The 24013-nt window shown below is 46.8% G+C and overlaps 4 protein-coding genes across 8 annotated transcripts; 2 read left to right on the forward strand and 2 right to left on the reverse strand.

The window, feature by feature from the left end:
- Positions 1-3881: 3881 nt before the first annotated feature.
- On the reverse strand, positions 3882-11436 carry LOC125738093 (heat shock transcription factor 2 binding protein). 5 transcript variants are annotated; one of them, XM_049006700.1, is made up of 9 exons: positions 11384-11436; positions 10085-10232; positions 8682-8785; positions 8012-8161; positions 7134-7275; positions 6818-6935; positions 5822-5925; positions 5013-5257; positions 3882-4341 (listed from the first exon to the last, which is right to left on the reverse strand). In XM_049006700.1, the coding sequence occupies exons 2-9, from the start codon at positions 10164-10166 to the stop codon at positions 4318-4320; spliced, it is 969 nt and encodes a 322-aa protein (XP_048862657.1). In that variant the 5' UTR covers positions 10167-10232; positions 11384-11436; the 3' UTR covers positions 3882-4317. The 5 variants fall into 5 exon arrangements, with proteins under 5 accessions (XP_048862657.1, XP_048862664.1, XP_048862649.1 ...); XM_049006707.1 differs by lacking the exon at positions 11384-11436 and adding an exon at positions 10733-10756; XM_049006692.1 differs by lacking the exon at positions 11384-11436 and adding an exon at positions 10545-10687.
- A 254-nt stretch (positions 11437-11690) lies between these two features.
- ube2al (ubiquitin conjugating enzyme E2 A, like) lies at positions 11691-13697 on the forward strand. Its single transcript, XM_049006752.1, has 6 exons — positions 11691-11923; positions 12305-12385; positions 12467-12492; positions 12582-12671; positions 12927-13015; positions 13118-13697. Exons 1-6 carry the CDS (start codon positions 11880-11882, stop codon positions 13244-13246), a joined length of 459 nt encoding a protein of 152 aa, XP_048862709.1. The 5' UTR covers positions 11691-11879; the 3' UTR covers positions 13247-13697.
- Positions 13698-14099: 402 nt separating this feature from the next.
- On the reverse strand, positions 14100-17595 carry ing1 (inhibitor of growth family, member 1). The gene is made up of 2 exons (XM_049006737.1): positions 17143-17595; positions 14100-15584 (listed from the first exon to the last, which is right to left on the reverse strand). Exons 1-2 carry the CDS (start codon positions 17276-17278, stop codon positions 14893-14895), a joined length of 828 nt encoding a protein of 275 aa, XP_048862694.1. The 5' UTR covers positions 17279-17595; the 3' UTR covers positions 14100-14892.
- Positions 17596-17603: 8 nt separating this feature from the next.
- cars2 (cysteinyl-tRNA synthetase 2, mitochondrial) lies at positions 17604-23959 on the forward strand. The gene is made up of 15 exons (XM_049006615.1): positions 17604-18452; positions 18540-18590; positions 18937-19054; positions 19203-19274; positions 19416-19521; positions 19710-19790; positions 20087-20216; positions 20568-20701; positions 20816-20883; positions 21099-21165; positions 21267-21405; positions 21715-21838; positions 21991-22089; positions 22320-22547; positions 23351-23959. Exons 1-15 carry the CDS (start codon positions 18181-18183, stop codon positions 23459-23461), a joined length of 1800 nt encoding a protein of 599 aa, XP_048862572.1. The 5' UTR covers positions 17604-18180; the 3' UTR covers positions 23462-23959.
- The last annotated feature ends 54 nt before the right edge of the window (positions 23960-24013 follow it).

Consider the following 24013-nt stretch of genomic DNA (forward strand, 5'->3'; position numbering starts at 1 on the left):
TCCTGCTGTCTGTGAGTCATGGTGTGAGCAGCCTCAGTGACCAAAGCGGCACCAACAGCCTGCTTTCTCAGCTTAGCTCTGCCGCTAGCAACTGGGACAGCTAGATGTGGCTTTACTGTGAACCAGACACGCTGGCGGAAATGGTTTTGGGGGCAAGTTATTAAGAAAATGTCAACAAATGTCAACAAATGTCAGTATGACCTGTGATGTGTCTTCCTGATGTAGCACCTGATAGTATAAATACAGACTACAAAACATGCAACTGGCTCAACTAGCATTTTAATTGCAGGCACATCACATAGTATGAGGCACAGAGAGAACCACTGAGACACAACACAGCTTGTACACAAGCAGCGTGGTCTTGAAGACCAAGGTCACCTTCCTTCCAAGGCTCCTTTGAGCTCATGCGGTGGAATTTCTCAGTACTCACTGTGCTGAAAGCCTCAAGTCTTATTTACACTGACTTATCTATGACGATTCACGCCAAACTCGGGGGAGAGGATCACCAGCATTCTGTCCACAGATTTCCCAGAAGGCACTGCAGCGGAGAACGCACACATCTCGAAACAAACAGCTGTTCTGCTTTCTACAGTGATCTCCAACCAGTCAAATTCTGACAGACATGTACAAGTGCAACCTTACCCATGGATTCAGTGTTTTAAAATGTAGCAATAGCTTTTCCTCTTATTCCTCTTATGCCGCAAACACATCTGTCAGCCTACGGACTGGTTGACGATCCCTGCCTTCAACTAAATGCAGCTATATAATATGTCATTTCCAGCAAGGCTTGAGTCAGAAGGCCGAGGTCAACTGACCCCCCTCCTCCACCCCCCTGGAACCTACCGTCCCCTTGGCATGACGAGGTCAGGCCGCTTGGCATGGTCTGCATTCCAAAGCCGACACGAGTAACCCACCCTGGGCGAATCAGACGGCTGCCTGAGATGGGGGCTGGCAGGTGGCCCGATCTGACACTGTTTACAGGGTAGGGGCTGGCAGGGTAATGTGGTCTCGCAGCTGCGGGGGGCCAGCCAGGTGCAGGACAGACTTAGATGGAGACACAGGATAAGGTCAAGATGCTGTATAAGGTAGAAATGCACGTATGAGTAAACAGTAGGCAGATTGAAGGCAGCGTCTGGTTGTATGCGCCATCAATGATGCTTCTCTCATACTGTGCCTCTCACTTGCTCTGACATTCTTCCCTCTGTCTCTTTATATCTCTTTTTCTACTCACCCTCTTTTCTCACTATTTTTGTATCCTTCATCCTCCCGTGGTCTTCCGTTCCATTTTTTCTCGATCTACGCAACTCTTCACGGACACATAAAAGAACAACTCAGGAGGCACGGTCACATGGTCCGTCTGCTACCATGTGACCTTTGATCACATCACGCGGGGCTTCAACCTAGACCTTTTCTGTCTTTCATTCTGAAAGCTGTACTGGTGTGATTTCTGTAGCTGAAAGTTTGAGTCAGAACCCCATGAAAACCATTTGTTCTGGGAATGCTGGCATGAAGGCCGAACGCCGAAACCCAACACGGCAGGGGCAGAGATTTGGGAGATGACATTCTCCATTCACCCAATAAAATGAAATGTACCAGGACTAAAGATTTCAGAGCAGAGTTCAGTGAGGGGTTCTTGGAGAAGATGCTGGAGCCTCGCAATGGCACAGACTGTCCTTTAGCGTAGTGACTGGCTGCTGACATGCTTTGCTCGTAATTACTGACATCACAGGAAATCGTCATTGTTTTCGGAAGGTCACACCTGCAGGACAGCGAGGAGTGGAGAGCAAACAGCCTTGTGTTATAGCAAACAAGGACTGGAATCGGGATATTTCCACCGAAGCTGGGGAGATGGTGCCGAATCTGCTGCTGACTGGGTCTCAGACAGTAGCCTCAGACAGGAAGCTCCAAATTGCTGCATAGCAGGAGGCTGTTGGCTTTCAAAATGATGGCGTGCAGCCAGCCGTTTTGTTTGTGTTTCACAAGCTCTGCAAGACCAAATGACCTGTCATATATCTGTCACTGGAGCCTCCCAGTATTCCACGATACTTTCAGCTATGACATTTCCAGTACAGTGTCACAGGCAGATAGCTGGAGGTATATTGGACTTTCCAGTAAATTCACAAATTGCGCGGAAATGGAAATGTTTTCTGGGTGCCTCTCAGCCTTTCAGCGCTCACGGTAGCGCTGATTCATAGGAGGAGAGTGAGAAAAGTCGGCCCATGTTTCTATATTGGGTGAGACGCCTTCCTGCCATCCCTCCCACACACGCCATTACCCACAATCCCCCATGCGTCCGCTTCTTCATTTCAAATTCACTCAGTCCAGATACAGAAAGTGGCTCATCAGACTCATTCTCTGGTCCCATTTCTACCACAAATGCTGTCCTCATTTAAGCCCCACAGTTGACACCCCGTGGTGCTCAATACTTTAAAAAAAAAAAACCAAACAAACAAAAAACCCTCATCTGGTGACCTGGTATGCCAGGAATACCAGCAACGGAGATGGCAGCGATCTCGCAGCCAGCGCTCGGTGACGCTGCAGGGAGGAGCTCGGGCAGGAATGACGCAGATGGCTGTGGATTCGGTTTCCCACCTGGGGTGACCTTCCAGCTTCTGCAGCCTCCGTCTGGGGTCTAAGCCAGCGGTAATGCTTTCTTCTTCTGTCTTTCTGCCTCCCTGCAGCTGCCTCTGGTCACGTGAGGGCTGTCCGTCACGGTTAAACATAAACCAGCACCTGATTGGTTCAGGAAAGGTGTGAGCAGAAGTTTACAAAATACAAAATGGACAGTTGAGTGCTGTGGTACTACATACCAACCCTGTGTTTAAAATAATAATTTTCCTCTACTTTGTGCTGTGTGACATGGATTTTATATGCAAAAGCAAACGATGGAGAAGTATGCCTGTTGAAAAATATTATCAGAGTCAATTCAGTATGTTACTATGGTAACACTGAAATAATAGTGTGACTTCTTTGTGTGTGTGACTTGAAGGGAGGAGGACCCCCGAGGTGTTCACACAGCTGCCTGAGTGTCAAAACAGGCAGCTGCTGTTGTTTGACTTAAGCACCCAGCCCATTAGCCTCATACCAATGATGGCTGATAAACCATCAACACCTCTATGTCAGAGACACGGAGGCAGTAAACGTCAGGTGCATGGCAGAGCAGCTGGAGTGCAAGGGCTGATGAAGGCCAGGGGCACTGAAGGACAGCTCTCAGATCAGCAGCGTCACTGTATGCCAAGATCATATTGACTCCAGGTCTAATCCAAGGCTAAACCTGCTAATTCTCAGCCTAGAGGCTGGTGGGGTTGATTCTGCTCCTAGAGGACTGCAGTTTCTGGACGTACACTCTCCAGCTGTCATCTGATTTCAGCTTTTGGGACCAAGGCTACATTTTAAGTATCAAAAGGATGAAGGAATCCGACTCTTACGCCGCCGTCCACATGCAAATCACTTGCATTAGATGAACCTCACATTAGGATCACTCCGCTCCCCAACCTCACGTCCGGTACACACCTATCAGGTGCTCAACGTGCGGCCATCTGGCCCTCGTGCGGCTCGGTCGCACAGCTGTCTGTGAACTGGTGCCGCTGAATTCTGCAGAAAACTCCGCTTCGTGCTTGGAGGAGACGTCCTGCGGGTGTGCGTTTCCTGCTTCTGTTCTCTTGCTATTTCAGAGCAGCCCTCCACATTCACACAGACTCAGGGTGAGTGGGAGGGTGTAGCACCATATTGTAGTAGACTGTGAGCTGAGATTGGTCACATTCAAAAGCTGCAAATAGAACTGTAATGATATGCGGGTGGTTTTATAACTGTATAGATATCCAGATTATTTTTTTAAGCTGAAGATGACAGTATTGCAGGGAACTAAAGAATGAAAACAATTCTGTTCAAAGCTCAAATAATGTTTATTTCAGAGAAACTTAACACATCATTTCAGACGTTTACTAACTGAAATCTAAATGTATCACAGAACATTAAAATGAAGTAGAAATGAAGAAAATGGTGCTTGGGTCTTGATGCTGTGCCTTATAGGATGTTCAGATGTTCAGAGGGACTGATTGTGATGAGTTAACACTGTGAAAACTGTGGTGGAATTATTTCCCTTTTATTTCCCATAATGAATTGGTACAGCCAATCACAAATGTACCCAGATATCTCAGGGATATGCACAAAGCCTGTCCTATGGACCAATGGGAACAAGGCAAACGCAAACCAACTGGAAGCCAACAAACAACCATCAATGTGTCTTCACAAGATCTCCCGAAACCAAGAAAGAAACCAGACCAGGAACGAGGGGTAACACTGATTTCGTCAGAGTCACTCCGGGTCTGAAGTAGGACCCTGAAAGAGGAAAAAAAAAAGGTTTTCATCGCCAGCTGAACCTTGACTGAATGATGCTGGGTGACGCTGATGTGACGTGTGCCGAATAATTTCTCTGTCCCCTTTGCTGTAAGCATCACTAATGGCCTAAACTGACTCCGCAGACCCGTGAATAAAACTGACGTCACTAGAGAACCCGTTTAGCGGCACACGCCACAGCAGACTGCAGACTCACAATCGCCGAGTGTGGTATGAGGGCAGGCCGACGGCTAGCGTGAGCTCTCCTGGGACCTTGTGCGTGTGGAGAGGCTCAGCTGCTGCTGACTCAGCCTCCATCAGAGCGAGCATCCTTTCTCCCAAACGTTCACACGACGCCTCTCCCTCGCTCGCTGATGAGTGACTTACAATGAACTGACATACTGTGCCTCTTTCTTAGGCTGCTCCAGAACCTTCTGTGACACCGTCTCAGTGTGCAATTATACTGATTAAGCGATCGATAATTCAGCAGCAGGGGCAGCGAGTCATTTTATGGTTACATAAGGCTTGTAGTTACATGATTCTGGATTGTTCCCTAAATACCAGTGAGGTGTTCCTAGCAATCACACACTCTGGCTGTGATTCAGTAGTATCTCAGTGAGACTGTGAGTCAGAGCCCTGCTTCGGCGGTTTGGGCAGACGTAGGGGGGCCTTACTCTTCGGCGGGTCGGCTCGTCCGAGGGATTGTCCCACCCGTGGGGGTTGTCCAGCTCTGCCAGGTCATCCAGCACCTCACGGGCGGCCTGGCACACGGCAGCGTGGTGGCTGCAGGACAGCTGGTGCAGGCGGTCCAGGGTGGGCCCATTCCTCAGAGCCACACCCACCTCGCTCACAGGCCCCGCCTCCAGTGCCAAAGAGTGGAGCAGCCGTAGGCTATGGAGAGATACCTCCGCCTCCCCATCTCCAGAAGGAAAGAGGAGAGAACATATTTAAATCTCCCGCCATGTCTCTTATGACTGTGCCAGGAGATGCCGAAGGTGTTCGTGTGTGTGTGTGTGTGTGTGTGTGAGAGAGTGGAGGGGATAAAGACTGTCATGTCACCTGCCGCGTCACTGACTCACCTGACATACAAAGCCTCGGTAAGAATGCCGTCACTGAACGCTTGTGGTGTGCTAAGAGCACTGAGTCATCTCCTGTGCTTGGTCCTTTCCCCCAAACTCCCTTTCTGTTTGAGCTCTCTGACCTTTGCGCCATGCCCCGCGTGCAGAGAGCGTGTGTGCGCATGTGTGTGTCAATAGCTGAATGTCTGTGCGTACTGCTTTACATTACTGGTCTCACAAGTGGAGTGCATCGACCAAAACTGCCCCAATTCTGGGAGCAGAATTGAAACAAAAAAGCAGGATGTTAAAGTGAAAGAAAACAGGAAGTTAGAAAAAAAATGAGCCTGATGTTGAGGAGGAAACATCACACCTGTGCCCTAGTCCTTTCTGAGAGCTGTCCTGTGTGGACCTGGGGGCGGGCCTACCTTGGAGAAGGCCCTGGAGGAGCTGGGGGAGGCTCGTGCTCTGGCCAAGGAGCTGCAGCCCTTTAACGCTGATGCTGACGTTGTAAAGTGTCATGAGTATCAGCCTGGGGGGGCGGACAGACATCAGCTACTTCCGAGAAAACAACACAGCACTTGGGAGGACAGCCAGCACGGCATGGACGCCAGACCAGCGTGTGTTCGCACTTAGGAAGCACAGACTGTGTCAGGTTACGTCTTCAGACGCCGGCCCTTTCCCTGAAATCCGTGTTGTCTGCTTATACTGAAAGCATTGCCTAGCACTGAATCAGTGTTTGGGGTTAGCGGGTAAATCAAACAGAGCTTAGGTGGAAAGCCTGATTTATACCTCTGCGTCAAGCCTACGGCGTAACCTACCCCGACGCGAGCATTTATATTTGTGCGCCAGTGTGTCTGTGTCGCTCAGTTTCGGTGCCCAAAACGCTCGGTGATACATAGTCCTGGAAGCTATGTATCTTGTCTTCCCACCCTGCATGACTGTTGCGTCATGCAAATGAAATAGAGAACAAAAGCACATTTATCGAGTCCTGGTTGTATTTGTGCTGCTCCGAACTTCCTGTAGACAAATTTGAAAAAATGTTCAGCCGCTACAGGTCCATTTTTATGCATTTTCCCTTCTAAAGTTAGTGTCTGTACTATGTTTTACTCATGTGAAGTAGGAATAAACCTAACGTAGGTGAAATTGGCGCCGTCTTCCTGAGTGTTTTTTAGACTTGTTGCAACAAAGCGTAGGGTGGGTTATTTAATGCTAGACATAAATAGAACTTCAGGAAGGCAGAGTTATGCTACAATCCCCCTGAAGGATTATTACAGCGTCCGCGTCGAAGATAAAGTGATCACTGAAATCACACAACAGATTTTTTTTGTTTTGAGTGGTGAGATGCTCAGTCCAGCAAAACTTAGTTGCCTTGCACCAGATTAGGATGCGGTGGGCTTGGTCAGTAGGTGGCGCTCTCTTACACTTTGAGCTTGGAGAAAACCCCTGGCTTCATGGCTCCCAGCAGCCGCATCATGGTGTTCAGCAGGATGTGGGCAGAGCTAGATAGGAAGTCCCGCCCACTGGGTACTGCAGCTATGTCTAAGACACAAAGAAAACACTCTGACCTCGTGAAGAAACCATGCCCCCCCCCCAACAGCTAAACCATCAGCATTGTAAGAAGACCAGATAGTTTCTGTAAGACTGAGTTCCGGCGCCTTACCATGACCCAAATAAGAGAATAGCTGCAGCCTGCCCCCACTGCCGTAGCTCGGCCCCAGCCTCGGAGGCCAGACTCACTGGTGATGATTCCGGCCACAGCCAGGACGAACTGGTGCTCCTGACAGCTGGAGTCCTCCTTCTCCATCTTCACCGGGTTCAGGGAACTGACAAAGCTCTCTAGCGTTTGTCCCGCTAAGGCGAGAAAGGGCTCGATGTAGCTCTGCAGGGGTGGATGTGCACATACAAGGAACACGTGCGGCGTCTTGAATCAAAATCAGACTCGGTAGAAACACTTCAGGCTCACTGCAGCATGTGTTCACGTATCTCTAAGAGCTAAAACACGCAGATATGACGCTCTGTCTGCTTTCAGCTGAATCACCTTCTTTTCTGGGATTACAGGTGTGTCAAGCTCAGTCTTGTCTCTGCGGCTGAGCTGCTTCTCACGAGTCCCTCGGCCAATAATTATGCATTATCTATTCTCGTCCAAGTTCACATTTGCCATTTGCAGAATTACGAGTACACTGGAATGCTTCTATTCACATTTCCCATCTAGTTTTTCCTGAGACACACACACACACAGTTCCAAATGCAGGGTCAGGTCATTTAGAGTATTTTTTGAGACTGGGGTTAAGAGCCTTGCTCAGTGGCCCGACGGGCACGTGACAGTACTCCTGAGACCAAACCGGCGGCCTTCCAATCCCAGGCACAGAGACCTAATCCGCTGAGCCACATATTGCCTCCCTAAGAGTGGTGGAGACATTAAGAATTTCACAGCAGCACAATTGTCCTTTTCAAATTTTCTGAAAGACTCGAGCAAATCTCCACAAAATGGTGCGAGTGGCCAGAGGACTGTATGCTAAGCGCAGAGGGCCGGCCTTTGCTGCGACGGCGGGCTGATCCCATCACCTCCCAGGATTGGCAGAGGGCATGCCGGGACTGTGGCACGGCTCACTCACACCAGCCAGGATGTCCTTCACCGCCTCCTCCTTGACAGAGACGCTCCAGAGCAGCGTGCAGGCAGCCGAACCCAGAGCCGTGCAGAAGTCAGCCTGCTGCTGCAGCAGTTCCTGGCCCAGACTCAGCCGCTGCCTGAGCCCCAGGTTCTCCTGAGGAAACGCGTACAGACAGGGTGCAGAGATACGCACGGCCATCTCCGCAAGTACTTTCCTGTTCAGTATCCTCCTTGATCCACCTCCACAATGCAGACAGAAACCTGACCGCATCCATAAGCAAGAGCCTGCGCTTCTGTTTTTGGGATATTTCCTCTCAGTTGTTTGATGTGAGGGCTGTTTCCAAAACATGCAACCTGACATCAAACAAAAGCTTTGCCACTACTAGTTTTGTGAAAATCAGGTGTCACCGTTTGCGAGGACGCCCCCGCACAGTGTCTGCTCAGCGCAGTTGCGATTTCGGTAGGGAGATTTTCACAAAAAGCGAAACACAAAAAGTGCACCTCGCATTTATGAAACACTGAGTAATTCTTCGTTCACCTGCTATCAGGCTTCATCTGCTTTCTGAGATGTGAGGGTTTGGGTTTAGGGATTGATGTTTAGAGTTAACAATGAGTCAGTGGGAAGTCCCAAGACTTCCAGAGAGGCCCCCGCCCCCATTCCCCGGGTCCCTCACCTCCCTCTCCTTCTGACACTCTCTGTGCGCGGCATCCATGCGTGAGTGGAGGTGCAGGCAGTCCTGCCTCAGCTGCTTCTGCTCAAACTCTGCACGCTCCATCACTACAGGAGGAAGCAGGAGGGTAAGGAGGAGTATGTGAGCCTGGCTGTTGAGTGTATAGCTCCTGTTTGTTCAGCTCAATGTTTCGCAAGCCAGACCTTGGGGACCCCCAGACAATTTCGCCCCCTCCCAGTCCCCAATACTGTAAAAATAATATTTGTTTGCCATGTAGTAGGCAAAGTGAACAGAATGTCCAAGACAAGTAGGCGAACGGTATCTGGATCACGCCACATTCTGCGAAATTCCAAAGCCCGTCGCCGACGGATGCTACGCTATCCCACAAGGCGACTGGAGCTGCAACCAGAGATGAAGAACTTTGCTTGCTCAGAAATTTTTGTCAAGATGGCGGAGGAAGTGCCATCTGTGTGAACATTTAGAAACAATACTTAGAAACAGAAGCTGGCTCAAACACATATTTTTTTGTTGATAATTTGTACGTTTTTAACTTTCATTTGGGACAAGCTATATCAAGTAACGTGCAAGAGGGCGACAGCAGCGTGTCCGAGTGGATACGTACTGTCCTCAGGCATACATACAGTGCGTATGACAAAAAATGGTGCTGTAGTATGCTTATAACAATTCAGTATGGACTGTGTAAGCATTTCATTTTGGATACACTCCAGGAATTCGGTGTTCTTGATTGTTTGATTCAATTGTGCTGGGAGGTGAACGGGAGCAAAAGTGTAGATTGGCTGGGGGTCCCCAAAGATAGATCTGAGAAACACTAGTTTAGCTAACTGACACCATAATACGTCTCCGTGTGTGAGAAATGCAGCATGGCAGGTTCGCAAACAAACGTGAGCAGCGAGGCACACCATGCCAAACCCGTTTACATTAACAAACAGACTGCAAACGCACGTCTGAGAGCTGCACCAAGCTCGGACTGACAGCCATCTGCTGACAGCAATCATACAGTCAGCAGCCCAACACACTCCAGGATCTCCATTTATCCCCCAACACTGAACTGCAAAACAACTTTCTCTTATTTTGGATCTTATCCCAGGTTGGCAAGACTCAGATAGACAGCAAGCAGTTTTACAGCCTGGAGGAGAGGTACTGGTCTGAAATTTATGTTGTCACGTACTTATTCTCAAGTTACAGTCCTTCGGCGTGACACTTAAGATCTCCTGTTAAGATCAAGTGTCTGTGACTGTCACCATATACTCACACATCCTTACAGGGCAATGAGCCTGTTTTAATTCCTGCTCCTAATGAACATGTCTACCTGTTGTTGAACGTGTTAAATATGTCTTACGACGGCACTGTATGGAAAGAGGGTCATTCATATCGGCGATTCTTACTGGTTTCCATCATGCCAGCCTTGCGGATTGTTTCCACCAGGTCCCGATTGAGGACTTTGGGCAGAAATTCTCGCAGTTGCATGACTTCGGTGGTCAGCTTTTCTACATCTCTCTTTCTGACCTTCACAAACTCCTCTCGCCCTGAATCCTTTGAGGTTATGAATTTGTGAATTAACACCACGAAGGGGACGCATCCATTTAACCCACAACTAACGCGTAGCAAGACGGCGAGCAGCCCGACGCCATTAATGCATCGGACGGCACAGCTTTTAATACACCTCATTACTAAGGATTTAAACATTTTGAATCATTTCATTATGGAGCGAAAACAAGCCATTAATCCTCGCTTCCCCAAAACGGCCTACTGTATTTGTCGGTACATGACCGTAAATTTATGAACAATGTTACTGTTATTTATACATTTCACACAAGTTATATAAACAGTCGTCTGTATCGTTACCATGACGTGTATCACTTGGGTTTGAACTGCGAAGATTTCTTCCCGGGCACTACAGTGCACTCATTAATTCGCTGATACACTTATGTCAGAATTCTTTAACACGCTGTTTTCTGGTTCAATTGCGCCCCCAAGTGGTGTTATTTTCACTTTCACAAAATAACACAAATTAAGAGCCGTTTTACAATAACCTGCGGTGCAGAGGAAGTGATACCGATCCTGTATTAGGATCCCAGTACATAAGATGGGGTGTACTGTGGACCGTGCCCTTTGGAGAGTCATTTCGCTTACTGAACTGTAACCATCGATGTATTTCAAAACGGTCCCTTTTAAAACACCTTGTCAGACTAACGCAGGATCTGCCGCCATCTGCTGGAGAGATTGAAATACTGCAAAGAGCCCATTTGTTGAAAATCCGAAGACAAAACGCTGCGGTAAGACCGGTGTGTTTACATCATCAGAATTTATTTCCGCGTTATTAGCATTTATTTCCATATTTTTTGGGTGCCACTTTAAAATAAGGCTCCCCTTTGTCTCTTGTAAATCAATAATAAAAAGAAAACTGTTATAACTTGTTTAAAATTCTCTAAAAGTGTTACAACCTAATTAATAACCAGATCATAAACCATTCATTAACTCTTTATATGGGCAGCCTTATTGTAGTGGCACCTTTTTTGTATACTTTATTAAGGCGGAATTCACTGCAGGCAAAGGAGGTTAACAGCTGTGATTTAATTTGCCGAGACGTACTGTATAACTGAGATATTTTTTTTCTGCAAACTATAATTAAAAAATACAGTAGCACTGTACTGTGACTCGTGTATCAGCATCTAGATGCTTGCCTGTCGTCCGTCGTCCTCCTCGACCTTACTGCTTTCCACCAACGTCACCGTAACCACACCCGCGGCCAAGACTATTCCATCGCATACCCGACAACAGGGGCCACTCTCGCAGCCTTTTATTAATTTATTTATTTTAAATCCACACTAAATTGCTACTACACCCTCATATCAATTCTACAATAAAGTAAAATTCAGAATAATGTACAGCACACGACTGAATCGTCTTTTTTTGTTAAAAAAAATATATATATATCAGCACTGACGGCGTTAAGTATCAACCAGTTTCCCCTTGTGGTATCGCCGCTCCTTTTTTATTTAAAATATATTTGCTTCGGTTGCGCCACGGGAGAGGAGCAGGTTTCTGCTCTGTTGTTGTAGCGAGAAGCAAATTTCGATGTTTTGGTTCGTATTATGAGAATTCGTCCAACGTTTTCGTTTTCTTTTTAACCAGTTTCGATTTTTACGAAGGTTTGTGTTCAGCACTTTTGAGGCTACGATGACGACTCCGGCGACCAGGCGCCTGATGAGGGATTTTAAACGGTAATTTGGAGACGCTCCCTGCCGCTGTTCTTTAACACGCACATGTGCTCGATGGTGCCGGTCGGCTGTCCGCAGAGCCGCATTTTTCTGTGGGTCTCTCTTAATATAAACGTGGCGCTCGATCGCTATATGAAACCCTAAAAATCCGCACTGGTCAGTAGGAAAATCAAGCCGCTGGGCTGGCCTAATTGGTCAGAAACGTTACATAGACGGATCGCTATACAATAGTCACTAATGACACGAGTAAGAGATTTATATTTTAACAGGAATATGAGGCTTTAATTATTGATTAGCCTGCATGCGTTAGTTTAAACCCTAGTAGGTATTGCCATAGATGTGATGGAGGTGACTCGATCAGCCTGTGTCTGGCGACCCCCTTAGGCTGCAGGAGGACCCCCCTACCGGTGTTAGCGGAGCACCGTCGGAGAACAACATCATGCTGTGGAATGCGGTCATTTTCGGGTGAGCTGACCGTGCGTCGTCAACGGATCAGACTTAAACATCTTAAGTAGTTCATTCATGACCGTGTGCTTTCTGTTGCAGGCCTGAAGGTACTCCCTTTGAAGACGGTACGTAGTGCGGAGAATGGCCGGCCTACTCCACTTCTCAGTTAAATGTAATAATAGTAGTAAATCTAATGACTATCCTTTCTTCACAGGCACGTTCAAGCTCACAGTGGAGTTCACAGAAGAATACCCAAATAAACCACCTACAGTGCGCTTTGTCTCCAAGATGTTTCACCCAAATGGTACGCGATGAGCGTCTCAAACGAAGTGTTAAACTTAGTGGTTTTAGAGGCTGTGACAGACATGTGTCCTGTAGACTACTTCTATAGTACCAGTGCGACAGTGTCAGGCTATTTTAACCTAGGGTGTGATTTTGATACTTGGCAAGCAAATTTCTGTGTGAAGACCCAAGCTGGGTTTCTCACTGATGCCGCCAGGTTTTGCAGTCCTCGGTATTTGATTCTGAGTGAGTACACGCTTTTCTTGTTCCTGTTTAGTGTATGCGGATGGTAGCATATGCCTAGACATTCTTCAGAACCGCTGGAGCCCAACCTACGACGTGTCCTCCATCCTCACCTCCATCCAGGTATGTGATGTAATGTGAGCGATCATTTGAGAATGGGACAAGTATGTGGTGACCACCAATCCTCCCCCTCCCCCCCCCCAATCTCATGTGACCCATTTGTAGTCCCTGCTGGATGAGCCAAACCCCAACAGTCCGGCGAACAGCCAGGCGGCCCAGCTATACCAGGAGAATAAGAGGGAGTACCACAAGCGTGTGTCTGCCATTGTGGAGCAAAGCTGGGGAGACAGTTGACATCGATGTCCCTGCCCAGTGATATCTGCCCATTTCATAGAGGACTGGTGATTCCTGTCTCCCTCCATGCACTTTAAAAGCCACCCCATCATCTTTCTGCACTGTAGACCTTTGTGGGTGGACTGCCTTCGCTTCTCTCTAGCATTAACTTGTTCTTTATGTGAATCGACGTCCCTTTGCTTAACGATTAATTGCATTTCTTTTGTACTGAATGCTGGTGTAGATGAACGGATGTAAATCACATATTGCTCTTTTCATTACGAGTGTGTTAGAGGGTTTGATTGTTGGGTCTCCAGTGTCTACCATACCCTATGTGTATGCAGAGGACCCAAAACCGGCTGAGGCCAGGTTTGAAGGGATCATCAACCAATATGTCTCACCTCGGTGCACTTGCAAAGGTTCACCTTAGCATTTTGTTAGCATTGTAAATAAAGGGGCAAAATGAGTTAAAGTAACTGAATATGAAGTGTTTTTAAGGGCAGCATTACTTGTTTTAACCAAAAGCTTCAACTTCTGCAATTCAACAATGTGAAATTCCTTTGTAATGTTGGAATTTTATCCAAAGGCTGCACGACAGCTAAAACAGTCGTATGATCTTACTTTCTGTAATATACAAATACTGTACTGGTAAGATTACAGAAGTACTGTCACCATGTGAGCTGGATGGGAGTTTGGTGGTTTGATTGTCCTCAGCAGTGTTGTGGCCTGAGGGGTAGTAGGTGTTGATCTGTTTTGCAAGCCAGATTTAGAGTATCTCTTCCCTACATTTCTCTGGCTAATCGCCATGATATTACTGGACCTCTTAAAAGCCCCTGCAGTAAGGAGGGAAAGCGAAAGCATGGACCGCGTCAGAGCTGAAAGCTTGTAAACACCGCAAGCTCAGTTTACTGATGGCGCATTTAAACACCGCAGTCGGGACATTTATACAACTGCCTGCTGCACTTTAAATGCAGGAAGTGCAATCAAAAATATACAGCACAGCATAATAACAATGGTTGAAATGACTGAATAATAAAAAAAAAAACACGCAGGATCAACATTGGCAAAATTTTCAACATCTGCACTTAGTGGTAAAAGATCGGATAAGCTTATTGCCAAATGACCTTGAGTGCCAGTGTCTCTTTCGGGGGGGATTGGGGTACTTCTTCACTCATTTATTTATACTCACAGTTCTGGGCTGATTAGTGAAAATCATTCCCATTGAGGTACTGACAGGTTGCTAAGCTACACATAGTATAAGGAACAGTGACTGGATGCTGGGGTGGCAGCTGTGAACTGAAGGCCAGAGAGCCACAAAAACGATATTTACGTCATTAGTCGAAGACCTTTATGTACAGCAGGTTGAAAGCTCTTTGGGAACATACTCATCACCCCTCATTCTGATCAAAAGTTTCAGTCGAAGTCTTACTTGCTATTTCTGCATGCAAAGTCAGATTGACACCAACGTCATCTCAAAGTACACGGCCTGTGTGTGTCACGTCTTGCTTTCTTGCACTAGTGCGTAAATCCTCTGGGAACCTGAATCAGGTTCTGATGCTACAGGAAAGGGCAACAGTCTGGTATGTCTAACCATGCTGCAGGACTGACTACCAGGTCGTCATCAGCATGGCACTTCATGAACATGTCTTTCGTCTCCACCCAAGAAGCTACCTGTTGTAGGCCCTTTCCTTTCTAGATTTCTCCAGGGCTTTATCCATTGTCTTCTCGCTTTCCCCTCGGCACTTCGGGCAGTACCATTTCCCCTTCGGCTTGTGGTTGAGTCCCACACAGGAGAAGTGGAACCACTCGATGGGACACTCTTCGTTGTCACAGCCAATCATCTCCCCGTAGGAGACCTGGTCACATAGGCAATAGGTCGGCTCATTGGGGTCGATGAGGACATCAGGGGCAGACGCCTCCCTCTCAGCCTTAGCCTTGGCCCTCTTCTTCTTTTTAGAGGCCTTAACCTTCTTCTCTTTGGGTGTCCCAGCACTGCCCTCATCTCCATGCTCCGGGTTGGCAGCTGAATTCTCACGGTTCTCATGGTTCTTCTGACGCCGGGAGCGCTTCCCGTTGGACTTCTCTGGGATGATGACCACCTCGTCCCGCTTCTTCTCCTGACAAGTCTTGTTCTCCACGGGCTCCTGGCAAGGCTCAAGAAACTCCACGCGGCTGTCTACCTGTCGAACACGGTTCTCCACTAGCTCTACCATCTGGCTGACGATCTGGATCTTCTCATCGCCCAGCTCCTGGCTCCGTATCAAGGACCGCTGGATGGAATACATCAGCCGTCTCCTTTGGGCTGGGTCTGTCTCCCTCTTGTGCTTCTCATAAGCTTCATCCAACTCCTTCAGGATCTCTACAACATGCCAAGATAACAAGAAGGTTATTGGTTCAGTGCTCTGATTACTGCCAGCTAAGCAATAAAGGTGCAAAATGCATGACCATTAACCTATTAGGTCATTAGAATATATAGTCAACTATGTAAAGACATATTTCATAATTATACATACAAAAAAACTTCCTTTAGGAAGTTAGAATTCAAAGCATACCTTGATTTTAACAATGTAAATTTATATATATATATATATATATATATATATATATATATATATATATATATATATATATATATATATATATATATATATAAACATGCAGTTAAATCATGACTAAGAAATGTCTCCTGTTGTAAATCAAACGAGCATATGCATAGAAGGATAATGGGGATATACTGCAAGACCGCACAACCCTATATAGGGGGATGACTAACAAGTACACAGGAAGCTAAAATAATAAACAGTGCATGCCATAAAAAGTAATTGTGCGACGTTTTTAAACAAAACAAAAATTTCCTACCGATTGACGTTCAAATGTAGCCAATCGATGTTAAAAATAACATTCCCATGTCCCGCCCAAAACATGGAAATACCCAATTAGGAAGCGGCGTCCCCATCCCGAGACGAAATGTGGGCGGCGCTCTTCGGCACGAGGCCACGCAGCCAATCAACGAGAGACGAAGCGCTAAAGCGCTTTTGGGTCACGTGCCACATCGATGGCGGAACGAAGCGCGATGTGTATAGACGCATCCGCCGCATGTAAAAGTACAGCTACAGCATAACATTAACGCTTTGTAAACAGCGGCGGCCCTCGTCCTAACAACACGAGTAAGACACAGATAAATAAGATAAATACCCGGTGTTAATGCGTCAAATTTACTCACTCTGCCCTTCGTTACAAATGACATAATCGCTGTCACGGGTATTATTAATATTCAATCTTTTAACACCAAAGAGGTCTTGCAGAATCACAGATTTCTTACTGTTGGAAAGAATTAGAATATGTAACTTGTTCAACCTGTAAACCCACTGCTAAGACTTCTGGGCTTGTCTTGCAGAACATGCTTTCCTGTTTCAATATAACATGGTGTTTAGGTTGAACTAGCTTCCGCAGTAGCTGCCAGACTAAGAATAGCAAATGTTTAAAAACAAAGCGCTGGGAAGCATCAGCGTTGGCACATTTCTTTCGGACCTGTTTAGGGGCAGAGAAGAAGTCTCACATCAGGCGGGGCCGACTGAGGTATGGGCCCCCTCGGTAAAATTTGCCGGCCGGGAAGGGAGGTTCTATTGATAAATTTTGGGATGGCGGTCGCCTTCCACCTCTGTTAATGTGAAAAGGGTGTGTTTTTGTGTGAAACAGGCACAAGCGGCGCTAAGTCGTGCATAGTCCCGTTTGTCTGGTAAATCAACCCTTGTTCATCTCAAGCCCGCCTCCGTGCTCTCCATCCTCCATCGCCCCTTGTTCTGAAAGTTATGACTGATTTGCTAATATCGCACAGACACGTTAATGAAAACATTCAGAAACGCACCCCCTCCCTCCCAGTGCTCCCCCAACAAACGATGGAGATCATGCCTCACCCTGGTATTTGGCGTCAATCTCCCGCATAAGGGAGACGTTTCTCTGTAGGTCGAAGGGCAGCGACTCCACTAGGTCCAGGTACTCCTCCACGTACCTAGCTGCGTGGGGCGACTCACAGGTGGCGGGACTCAGCATTCTGCAGGCTTCGTTTTCCGTTCGCCCACAGATCCGTTCAAAACTACATCTGTCCCTTCGGAATAAAAGGAAATTAAAGTATCCTGTACTTCAGCGCGGGCAGAAGATCAGTCAACGCCTGTCCCGTCCAGTCGTATATCTAACTAATTCTTCTCCAAAATGAAAACGTTCCATATAAAACCGGGTAAGTCTCCACGGATGTTTCGCTGTCTGGCGATATATTCATTTGGATCCTCGTTGAAACAACAATTACATGACGCGAATGATCCACTGTGGAAAATCTCAGACGAGTTTGAAACGCCAATGCAATGTTAGTACAGCTGTCTGCGCATGCGCAGATCCGCCTCCCCCCGGACCACTTCAGTTTGAAACGCAGAGGTAACGTTACTGCGACCATCGGCGCATGCGTTGCGCAGGGATTTTTTTTCTGGTTTATTTTATTCGGTTGGTGGTGTTGCAAGAAGATTTTTATCGTGTCAGTGGGGTAAACAAATTGCAAAACACGGTACTGGTGTTGTGATAGCCCTAAGCCACCAAGACATTTAGTCCGCAGGGTCTGTCTTTCCGCTTCCAGTATCCGGTGAGGTGTTTCTGCGCTTGAGTGGAGTTGACAGGCTGTTCATCGGCCATTTTGAAACCGTACACCGGGCAGAGAGACCCTGACCCCGCTCCGCCTCTGCTGACCGCCCGTCGTGCCCAAAGAACACCACTGGGGTTCTTGTCTGACTGACTGTACTCTGAGCATCGGTCCTTTTGGAGACATTTGTCTGTTTCAGGGTTGTACATATGTGGCCAGGAGGAGACACAAGTACACACAGGTGTTTTCTACATCTTGTTGTAGATGAACGTTAATTTTTAATTACTGGTCTATTTTCGTTCTGTTTACCACACACAAATCCACAATGTACTGCGTGGAATTACGTGTGATGAGAAATTTAACGAAATACCTGAGATTCTCACACTGTGCAAGAATGCGGTTAAGAGATGGTAAAAATCCGGAGGTATCATTCAGATCCGCGAAACTCGTGCACAGCGCGTCTTCACACCCCTGCTGCTCCGGGGCAGACAAGAGCTGGACGAAGCCCACTGGGCACGACACCGGCCTGAAGACCTTCAACAGTCTGACGAAAAGGAAGGAGCCGCTGGTCCTGGCGAAGGACGGAGTCGCTTCTTGGTAATGAGAATGTCTGTGAGTGTCCACGTATGTGGAGGACGCCTCACCAAGGGCTGGTAACCAGCACGGTCTTGTGTCCTGTTAAAGGTACAGCTGTGGACCGACAGTCTACGATGATGCTCACCTGGGCCACGCTTGGTAAGACGTTTTCCTTATCACACTGCAGTTTAAGGAGGCATTTCAGATGAAAAATGGGTGGTAGACGGTGGCTCACATACAAGTAGCCCCACACGTTATTTTCTCTGTGGCTCGCTGTTTAAGGATGGATTCAGAGTCCCAGCAGAGTGAAAATTCTATCTGTCAATCTCCTGACCCTGTTTGAATGTCACTGCATGAATGAACCGAACTTTAAGCCCTTGAAAGAGTCTGTCAAGCAAATAACCTACAATTTTTGAAAAACTATAATTCTGTGTTTCTAAGTTAATATTATTACTAACCGAATACCACTTTCTATGGGTGAATCTCTTTTCTTTTTACTTTTCAGCTCTTATGTTCGTTTTGACATCCTGCAGAGGATTTTGTCTCGGATTTTTGGCATAAACGTAATCCATGTCATGGTCATAACCGACATCGATGATAAAATCATTAAAAGGGCTCTAGAGGTAAATAGATTTAAAAATTTTTTATGTATTTATTTTTTTACACATGTGACCTTGAATTTGATAAATGATTGGAAGATTAACATTATAAGGCTGACTCATTGTTTAATAAACCGTACTTTTTTGTGTGTCTTTTGACCATATTTTTCAGGGTAACATTTCTCCAACTGTATTGGCTAGAATGTATGAAGAAGAGTTTAAGAATGACATGTTGGCTTTAAAGGTGAGTTTCACACGCAAGCATTTGCATATATCCCAACAGTTGGAATCATAACATAATTACATTATTCGTGTGTTTATGTGTATAATAGGAAAATGGGCATATGTGTTTAATGAGTGTGGTTCGTGGTTTCTGTCATATTAGGTGCAGCCGCCCACGGTGTACATGAGGGTCACAGAGAACATACCTCAGATTGTCGCATTCATACAGCGAATCATGAACAACGGCCATGCTTACGCCACCAGTGAAGGTGAATTTAAGGTGTATTGCATTTCAGTTATATACCTTTTGTAAATATGATGCTGAAACCCAGCTTGTGGGGTCAAACATGTCCTGGAGCAACTACTGCTGCCAGTCAGTGAACCTTTGGTAGTACTGAGGTCGTGGAAATTGCCTGATGCAGAGGGTGCCCTTATTGACTGATTTATTTTAACACAGGGAATGTGTATTTTGACATCAGGTCCATCGGGAGTCGGTACGGGAAGCTTGCTGGTCTTGCAGAAGATGCTTGTGAACCAGGTATGCTTGTCTGTCTCTGAACCCTTGGGTTGTAACTCTGACAGAATTCTGATGCCACAAAGTGTCTCTCCTTACTGCTGGAGCTTTACATACGTCCTCGTCCTTTGCAACAGAAGGCTGTCATTTGCTGTGGTTTATTCTTTTTAATATCAAACATGAGTTAATTTTTATTAGAGATTTTCTATTATTTAAGACTAGTGTGTTCATTTTAAAGAGTCGCCTTCTGTGTACAATCAGAGCTTGTGTTTCACTGTCCTTAAACATTTCAAACAGTGACAGGCGGCTCTGTTCACCAGGAGATGGGGACAAGCGTGACACCAGGGACTTTGCCTTGTGGAAGTCCTCTAAGCCCCAGGAGCCAGCCTGGAACTCCCCCTGGGGGCAGGGTAGACCTGGCTGGCACATTGAATGTTCCACCATTGCCAGGTCAGGGTCCTTCTCACACAGCTACTCTTGCTATCCACACACAAAAGGAAGGTTTTTTTTTTGTTTTTTTTTTCCCCTTGCCTCAATTCACCCATCCATCTTCTAACTGCATGTTCTGTGAATGCTGTGCAGTCTGGGTTACAGGAAGGCCTGGAGCCTATCCCAGGCTCAGAGGTCGGAGGCACACCCTTAATGGGATGCCAACACATTATAGGGAACAGACAGTTACACACCCTTCTTGGTAGCCATTGGTAGCATATGAAGTTTGAGGGATCCGCAAACAGAATGGAAAGACCTGAGTGGGGTGGCTCTGTAGAAGCCTGAGCCTGTCCACTGACCCTGAACCTGCAGCTCGGTGTTTGGAAGCCATCTGGACATCCACTCTGGGGGCATCGACCTGGCATTCCCGCATCACGAAAATGAGATTGCCCAGTGTGAGGCCTACCACCAGTGTGGGCAGTGGGGCAACTACTTCCTGCATTCAGGTAGGCTGCTTGCGAAATGTGGTTCTTGGTTAATGATAATTAGTCATTTCAAGTAATTCAGTGGTTTGTAAATGTTTGTTAGACTTTTATTAATAAAGGACATTTCCCTTCCAGGACATCTACATCTAAAAGGAAGTCCAGAGAAGATGTCAAAGTCACTGAAAAACTTCATTACAATAAAGGTACTGTCCAGTCTTGCTCATACATGTCAACTTAACCTCAGTGAAATCTGTGAGATGGGTGATAAACCTGTACTATTAGCTGAAACAATTAGCAAAAAATGTGTCTCCTTAAACTTGATGCCTGGGTGGTGATAAGGGGATGATACAATTACAAAAGTACTATCATTGCTAAAATGACTGAAGTTTAAATTGCCATCCTCTGGGCCTTGTTACAGGATTTTCTGCAGTCCTACTCTGCCAGTGAATTCCGCATGTTTTGTCTGCTGAGCCGCTACAGATCAGGTGTGCTTCCCTCATGTTGCTCTGTATCTGGCAGTATTCAAAATGGAGGGAGGGGGGCCAAATTCAAGCCCTCTGTCCTCATGCTTTGTTAACATTGTCAGCCATCGACTACAGCGATGCCAGCATGGTGGAAGCCAGGAGCTTGCTGTCCTCCATCTCGGCTTTTTACCATGATGCTGAGGCCTACATCAAAGGGCAGCTCCTGAGCCAGGCTGTGGATGAGGGGATGTTGTGGCAGAGGTAGCCCCCCACTGCCCCCCCACCCTAAAGTCCACACTTTTTACTCACCAGGAATTACGTGCTATAAATAAGTAATGGCCAATAAACCATTTGCTGTATTTTTTGACCCCACTAGATGGTGCTCTCTGTTCATAAAAGGACTCAAAGCATGTGCCAAAGCAGAGCAAGAGCACCATCTAGCGGAGGTAAAAAAATACAGCATATGGTTCAACGAAGCTTTGCTACTGTAAGTCACACTCCAGACACTTGGCTATAACCAGTCCAGCACTCGTGAGGCACCAAAACATCTGTTCTACTTTCCGGTTCCAGGTTAGCCGACACCCAGATTAGCATCCGGGCAGCCCTTGCAGACGACTTTGACACCCCCCAGGCCATCAATGCTGTGATGAACCTTGTTTACCAAGGAAACAGTCAGCTCCAGGTTGTCACCAAGGTAATCCAATGACCAGTCCAATCTAGTGATGGCAAATGATCAAACTGGTGTGCACATGTGAGAGTGTGTGGTGTGACTTACTGTGCAGTGTTTCCGTAAGTCATCTGCTCCAATTTAACCACTGATCTGAAGATGGCTGTCCTTCCCCCCAGACCGATGGCTCACCCAGAAGCCCGGCTGTGTTTGGAGCGATCATCTCATACATTAAGGACTTCCTAGATGTCGTGGCCATAGATCCAGTGGAAAGAAAGGTTTGGCACCAGTTTCTGATGTGAATCTTAGCCTGAGCTCAAGTAGTAGGGAAAACATTTCTTAGGCATGCTTCGAACTGTCATTAGGCATAATTAAAAGTATATTAAAGAACCACAGATTGTATGTTTGAGATCAGATGAAATGATGGTATGTAAGAGCATAGGTTGAGAAAAGACCATTATGCACAACATGGGGTTCGAAGTTGTTCTTAGGTGGTCCTGTGCCATAGGTTGTTCTCACGGCAGAATCTTCCGGAACCCTGGAGAACGTGGTGGAGCAGCTGGTCAGGTTCCGCAGCGAGGTGAGGCACTTCGCCCTGTCTACAGAGGACAAGTCCAGTGCCTCCCCAGCTGATTCCCACCCTGGCCGAAAGAGGCCCAGACCAGACAGGGAGCCCTTGCTGAAGGCCTGTGACACCCTGCGGAAAGACCTAGCCCCTCTTGGGGTGCTCATAAAGGTGAGCCTCACCTAGCAGAGATGGGACCGGTACTTGTCCCTTTGCTACCCCAATACTGTAAAGATAGTGACACCATTGGTTAAAGTGATCACAGTGAGCCTGGGGGCGGCAGATGTGGCTCAGTAGGCTAAGTCTCTGTGAGCTGTGATTGGAAGGTCGTCAGGTCCAGCCTGGTCTCGGCACATCTACGGGTCCTTCGGTGAGGCCCTTAACCTCCAGCTCCCTGGGTGCTGCTATGGGTGGCTGCCCTTCGTGGCCAGTTTGCTCTCACCCTCAGAAAGCAAGTTGGGGGAGGCGTAAAGAGAATTTGCCCATGGAGATCAATAATGTTTCGAGTATTATCATTGTTGTTGCTAATATAATTATTGTTGTTGATACATTCACCTTGTGGTTGGCATGTTTGGTTCATACTCCGTCAGCACAATTTGCTAATTCTGTCCCCTCTGCTGTCAGCCTGATTACCTCTAATCCTGGATTGACTCTAAAAGCACGAGAGAGTCCTAATGGCAGGTGTGATCTGGGTGTCCTTAAAAACAGACACTCCATCCATCCCTTTGAGACTGCTGAGGACCAGCAGTCGGAGCTTAATATGTTATTACCATCACGCATCTTAAAATGAACTGCACAGTTTAGAAGAGCTTTTACACAAAGTTTAACCCAGACTGCACCTGTTATTTAGTGACCAAGTATATGCTTTGGCTGACGAGAGGAATTGCTGTTGTACCTTTGAACATAATTCTTGAACTGCTCGAGTAATACTAATGAGAGTCATCCTGAAACACGTTTGTCTGCTGCCGTTTCAGGACAGAGGCTCACATTCCACCTGGGAGATCACCAGGCCACAACTCAATCGGACAGAGGAGCAGGAGGGAGAGCTGGCAGGGGGCGGAGCTAACAGTGTAGCACAGAAATGATTGGCCACTGTATAGCTTGCTATACATGAGGGAGCTCTCTACATTGGGGAATGTCCTTCCCAGGCTTTCATGGTTAAGATGTAACAGCAACCGGTCTGAAGCAGAACCGGGCCCATTCTTCTGTAGCTGCCCATGTCATCGCATAGAAGGGAATGCAGTTAGGAGACCTGTGTAGTATGCAAAAACATGTTCTAAGTGAAAGCAGTTACTGGCAACAGCAGTGAGGATGTTTTATAAATATGAGCTCCAATTTTTGATCTTTCCAGAAGTCCAGTACAACAAGACTTACAGGCAGTTTCTGAATTATTTAAATTGTTTACTGGTTGAGGGGAATTTTACCCATGCAAAAACCAACAGGTTCAGGTTTTACTGTCAGTCATCTTGGCAAACGCTGAATGTACCTTACAGCTTAAAATGTTAAATTGCTTTATTTGATCAAGTTCTGCTGCTGCTGCCTATATTAACAGCGACCTTTAAAATAAACTTTCTTTCTGTAGACTTTTGTTTACACGTCCGCTCTTCTGACTTGAACAAGTTTTATGCTCTAGTAAG

This window comes from Brienomyrus brachyistius, chromosome 1 (genome assembly GCF_023856365.1).
Source record: "Brienomyrus brachyistius isolate T26 chromosome 1, BBRACH_0.4, whole genome shotgun sequence".
NCBI classification, from domain to species: Eukaryota; Metazoa; Chordata; class Actinopteri; order Osteoglossiformes; family Mormyridae; genus Brienomyrus; species Brienomyrus brachyistius.